The following is a 5,363-nucleotide window of genomic DNA, read 5'->3' as shown; positions in this document are numbered from 1 at the left end:
CTCAGGTGACCAAGTGAAAAGGATGTCCGAGAAGTGGGCGAGCTGCAGGCAGAGCGACTGGTGGATATAGAGAAAGGTGACAAACTGGCAAAAAGGAGATGTGGATGCTGGTCTTAAATAATGCTATTACATCAACCATGATCTTCAACAGGTAAGCGTTGCAGGTGCAGGCGTTGTAAATGTGTAATTTTTAAACATATTTAATGGTAATAAACGAAATTTCTGACTAAAATAATCAATGAATTAATGTAATTGTGCTTTAGGGAATAAACAGAGGACTTAAACTCAAAGATTAATTTCCATCTAGAGCTGTAGTTTTTCCCAAAGACAATTTGATGTTGGTGTTGGTCTGATGGAAATGTAGCTGCTGTTACAGTAACTGCTGGTTCTTCAGTGAGTGGAGCAAAAAACACACATCTATGATCCATTTAACTTTTTTAGGTCTGCAAAAAAGTGAATAAACCTCGGATCGGATCGGTCCATCTCTAATATTTATGTGTTATACCGAGTGAATCGACTGAAAGGTAACTGTCTGAACAAAGCTTTGTTATGTTACTTTTGCACTATGATGCACATGTTGTTATTACATGACTTAATAGAGCTCCAGATATTCCAAATATTCCTTCATCACATCTTCTTTAATGTTAATATTTCATGTTTAATAGTAACAAACAACATTTCTGACTAAAATAATCAATGAATGAATGAAAGTGTGTTTCAGAGAATAAAGAGGAGGACTTAAAATCAAAGGATAAATTCCATCTAGAAGTGTTGTTTGTATCAGACAGAATTTGATGTTGGTGTTGGTCTGATGGAAAAGTAGCTGCTGTTACAGTAACTCGGGGATGGGGAAACTCCAGGCCTTGAGGGCCGGTGTCCTGTAGGTTTTAGATGTGTCCTTGATCCAATACAGCTGATTTACATGGCTAAATTACCTCCTCACCATGTCTTGAAGTTCTCCAGAGTAAATCCACCTGTGTTTGTGTGACTACATTACACTCCCACTGCTAGGGAACCTGAACAATAACCAGAACAAAGTCTGAAATAAAAGCTGCCAAACAACTGCACGACTGAGCCACACTTTATTTTATAGAATTAACAAAAGGTTTTTTTGTGGTGACATGTGAAGGTGAAAATGATGCAAAACCTGTTTAATAGCTTTTGACCTGAAGGCAGGATTACAGTTTAACTCTGGAATGAAACACACCTCAGTCACAGGTGAAACAGCAACATTTTACTCCTCCCCTTACGTCACTCAAATGCAACAAACCAGGAAACAGGAAGTTCTTTGTCCTCAGTAAAGAGAGACGCACAGACGATCAGACTGAGCTAAGACCAAACTAGCAGCTTCCTCTGAGTGAGTCCAGCTACAGGAGAGAAAAGTGGAAAACTCCAACACTGCTGCTTCAAGCTGCTGACGCTCCACACACTGAATGTGAGTTTGAGCAAAAACACGACTCAAAGGAAGTTACAGTGAAGGTGGTAGAGGAGGGAGGGGAGCCAGGACTGACTGTACTTCCTGTCTGCTGTTTTCAGCTTCACTCACAGACTCAATGGCTTCCAGATCAGAGGAGGATCTCTGCTGTCCGGTCTGTCAGGAGGTCTTCAGAGATCCTGTTATTCTGTCATGTAGCCACAGCTTCTGTAAAGACTGTCTGAAGAGATGGTGGAAAGAGAGACCAACACACGAGTGTCCAGTTTGTAACAGAAGATCTTCAAGGGAGGATCCACCTTTTAATCTGGCTTTAAAGAACCTGCGTGAGTCGTTCTTACAGGAGAGAGATCAGAGAGCTTCAGAGGCTCTCTGCAGTCTGCACTCTGAGAAACTCAAACTCTTCTGTCTGGACCATCAGCAGCCAGTGTGTGTCGTCTGCAGAGACTCAGAAAAACACACCAATCACAGATTCAGACCCATCGATGAAGCTGCACGACAACACAAGAAGGAACTTCAGGAAACTCTGGAGCCCTTAAAGAAGAAGTTAAAGGTTTGCAAACGAGTTCAAGTGAAGTTTGATCAAACAGCAGAACACATTAAGGTCCAGGCCCGACACACAGAGAGGCAGATTAAGGAGCAGTTTAAGGAGCTTCACCAGTTTCTAGCAGAGGAAGAGGAGGCCAGGCTGGCTGCACTGAGGGAGGAAGAGGAGCAGAAGAGTGGGATGATGAAGGAGAAGATGGAGGCTCTGAGCAGAGAGATAGCAGCTCTTTCAGACACAGTCAGAGCCACAGAGGAGGAGCTGAGAGCCGGAGACGTCTCATTCCTGCACAACTACAAGGCTGCAGTGGAAAGAGTCCAGCGCTGCCCCCTGCTGGATGATCCACAGCTGCCCTCAGGAGCTCTGATAGACCAGGCCAAACACCTGGGCAACCTGACCTTCAACATCTGGAACAACATGAAGGACATGGTCTCCTACACTCCTCTCATTCTGGACCCAAACACTGCTCATCCAGAACTCATCCTGTCTGAAGATCTGACCAGTGTGAGATATGGAGGAGAGAAGCAGCAGCTTCCTGATAATCCAGAGAGGTTTGATTTGTTCTACTCTGTCCTGGGCTCTGAGGGCTTTAACTCAGGGACTCACAGCTGGGATGTTGAAGTTGGAGACAGTAAAGGGTGGGAACTGGGTGTGTTAGCAGAGTCTGTGCAGAGGAAGGGACTGATACAGTCTGGATTATGGAGAATATGGTTCTATGAAGGTAAATACTCAGCACGCTCACCATCAGCTCCATCCACTGCTCTCTCAGTCCAGAAGAAGCTCCAGAGGATCAGAGTGAATCTGGACTGGAACAGAGGAAAGCTGTCGTTCTCTGATCCTGATACTAACACACACATACACACCTTCACACACACTTTCACTCACAGGATGTTCCCATATATTCAAACTTTGCGTAAAGTGAAGGTGTGTCCGTTGAAGGTGTCAGTGCACTAAAAAAAGAGCATGTTGGATTTACTTAATTCATTAGTGGACATTGGTTGCACACATTTTTTTTTGCTTTGGCAGAAACTTACACAACTTATTTAAATCAACACACCTGATTCATATTCAATAATACGGAATATTTTAGTCCTTCACAATTTTGTCATTTTATTGCAACACTATTCAATAACTGTTACCCCAATACTACTTGGTGACTTAAATACTACATGTTGTCTTCATATTACATATGACATGTTCAACAAAGTCTAGAGTCTGGCTAACATAAAAATTGAATGGATTTACAACAACTACCATTCTCCTATCTTTATCCGGGTTGTAGGGCTTACGTTGCGATAGGTTAAGCCGCAGGGTACACCCTGGACAGCTCTATCACATAGAGATAAACAACCATTTGCACTCACATTCATAGGCAATTTGGAATAACCAACACACCCAACTCCAATTGTGTGACTGTTAACTGTGGGAGAAAACCAGAATACCCAGAGGGAACCCACTGCAAACTAGCCAGACTGTGGATTTGAACTTAGGACCTTCTTGCGGTGAGGTAACTGCCCTAAACACAATGCCACCATTCCAGACTTAATGAGAGCAGGAAAGCTATAATTACAAGGCTTGATGCAGCTTTTTCTGTAGGTTTTTGTCCTGCAGTTTGAAATCTTGTGCGATCTTGTTGATTTCATGAGTCCAGCAACTAACCACTCTTCTCGTTTGGCTCTTGGCGAAGGCAGTCGCACTTTTCTCCTCTCCTCCTCTCCCTTATCTTCCCTGCTTAGCCTCTTGTGTCCTTGTCTTGTCTCGTATGTATTACTTTCTCTCTCACAGTCTGTGTCTAAAAACCTAAAAGAGAATTAAGGATTTGATCAACTGGTCTCTGAATGCTATTGACACCCTTTTCTCAACAAGAAGTCTGGGCTTGGGAGAGCCCGAGTGCCCTGGAGGGACTTTCCCTGCTGAGTACACGATGTCTCCATGCAGACATGGAGGGTCGTGTGCCTGGCGGGACTGTCGATCGAGGACGCTGAAGATATCTACCTATTCGGAACCATGCAGGGCATCCTGCGTGTGGCGAATAAAATTTGAACTTGAACTTACTAGATTGTATCATGTCATCTCAACAAGAACAAATTAAGTTGATGAATTTCATACAGATCCTACATGATTTCATTACGTTCACCACAAAAACATGAAATTATTTTGTTCAAATTATAAGTTCGATTTTTGTAAATGTAAGAACCAACCAATTTCCTTTTTGGTATACCAACAAAAGTAGAGGTGACTGCTTGACTTGACTGAGATGGATACCTTCCTCAAACCACAATCTGAAGCTCACGAGTGGAAATTGCATGCGGTGTTGGGAGATTTAGCATTGTTACATTACTGACTTATTTCCCTCAAACATGATATGAACAATTTTATATACCCTCTCTGCATATCATGTAATTTCTACACTATATAGTTACACTTAACTTTAACCCTTTAAAGCCGGTCGGAGCGGACACGCTCCATTTTGCGTAACTATTTTAAAATACCGGTAGGACTGCAACCACGTGAGCTAGCGCAATAATTTTTTTTTGCATATGAAACCGGAGGAGTTGTACTTACATCTTATGCCATCAGCTTGTCCTAGGTCACAGTTTCCTTCCACATATAGCTTTGCAAAAACTGCATAAAAAGCACTTGCAGCAACGAAAACATAATATTCCAGAAACACGCTTTGCCGATCCGATCAGCTGTTCATAACACTTCCTAAGTCCATCAGCGTGAACTGTCGCATGTCCGCCATGACCTGGCCGAAACTGGAAGTGACGTCATTTTGCGGAAATGTAGTTTTTTACCATCAGGGCCTCAGGGCCTATACTGGTGTTTTTAAAAGTTATGTTTGACTTTATGACTTTCTGTGTCGTTTCTGGGATGCTTAGGACTCATATTGCACTGCTGGAAATAGTTTATTTTGATGCATTTGCTGCTTTTTTGCAAATTTGCAGTATAATATTTATTTTGGTTTTTCCTGCAGTATATGAAAATTGGTGTATTTCAAAAATAAAACTATGAAGACACTCAAAATAAGTTTCCTGTGGTGGGAAACTATTTTGTGCAACTTTTTTGTATTTACAGTTTTGAGGGATAAGCCTCTTAAATTTCTCTAACTACAAATATATGTTGTAGTTTATTGCACTTTTTTGCAATTTATGTAAGTACTATGCACTTAATGCATGCATATTATTAAAATCTGGGCTATAATGGTTGTATTGATGTATAGCAACTTGAAATGCTCCCAAAAATGGTTCCACAGCATGTAAAAATATAATATAAGCTCTGGCGGACTTGGTTCTATGGTAGGTCTTAAAGGGTTAAAGTATAAGGCAATTGTGTTGAATTCAGGCAAGATGCTTACATAAATTCAAGAGATGGCCAATCCCTTTT

General features: G+C 41.7%; 1 protein-coding gene across 1 annotated transcript; it reads left to right on the top strand.

The window, feature by feature from the left end:
• Positions 1-1,338: 1,338 nt before the first annotated feature.
• Positions 1,339-5,095, top strand: LOC112430855 (nuclear factor 7, brain-like). Its single transcript, XM_024799354.2, has 2 exons — positions 1,339-1,435; positions 1,537-5,095. Exon 2 carries the CDS (start codon positions 1,554-1,556, stop codon positions 2,928-2,930), a length of 1,377 nt encoding a protein of 458 aa, XP_024655122.2. The 5' UTR covers positions 1,339-1,435; positions 1,537-1,553; the 3' UTR covers positions 2,931-5,095.
• The last annotated feature ends 268 nt before the right edge of the window (positions 5,096-5,363 follow it).

The sequence above is a fragment of the Maylandia zebra genome, linkage group LG3 (assembly GCF_041146795.1).
Source record: "Maylandia zebra isolate NMK-2024a linkage group LG3, Mzebra_GT3a, whole genome shotgun sequence".
Lineage (NCBI taxonomy): Eukaryota > Metazoa > Chordata > Actinopteri > Cichliformes > Cichlidae > Maylandia > Maylandia zebra.
This window is presented reverse-complemented; position numbering and strand designations above follow the sequence as displayed.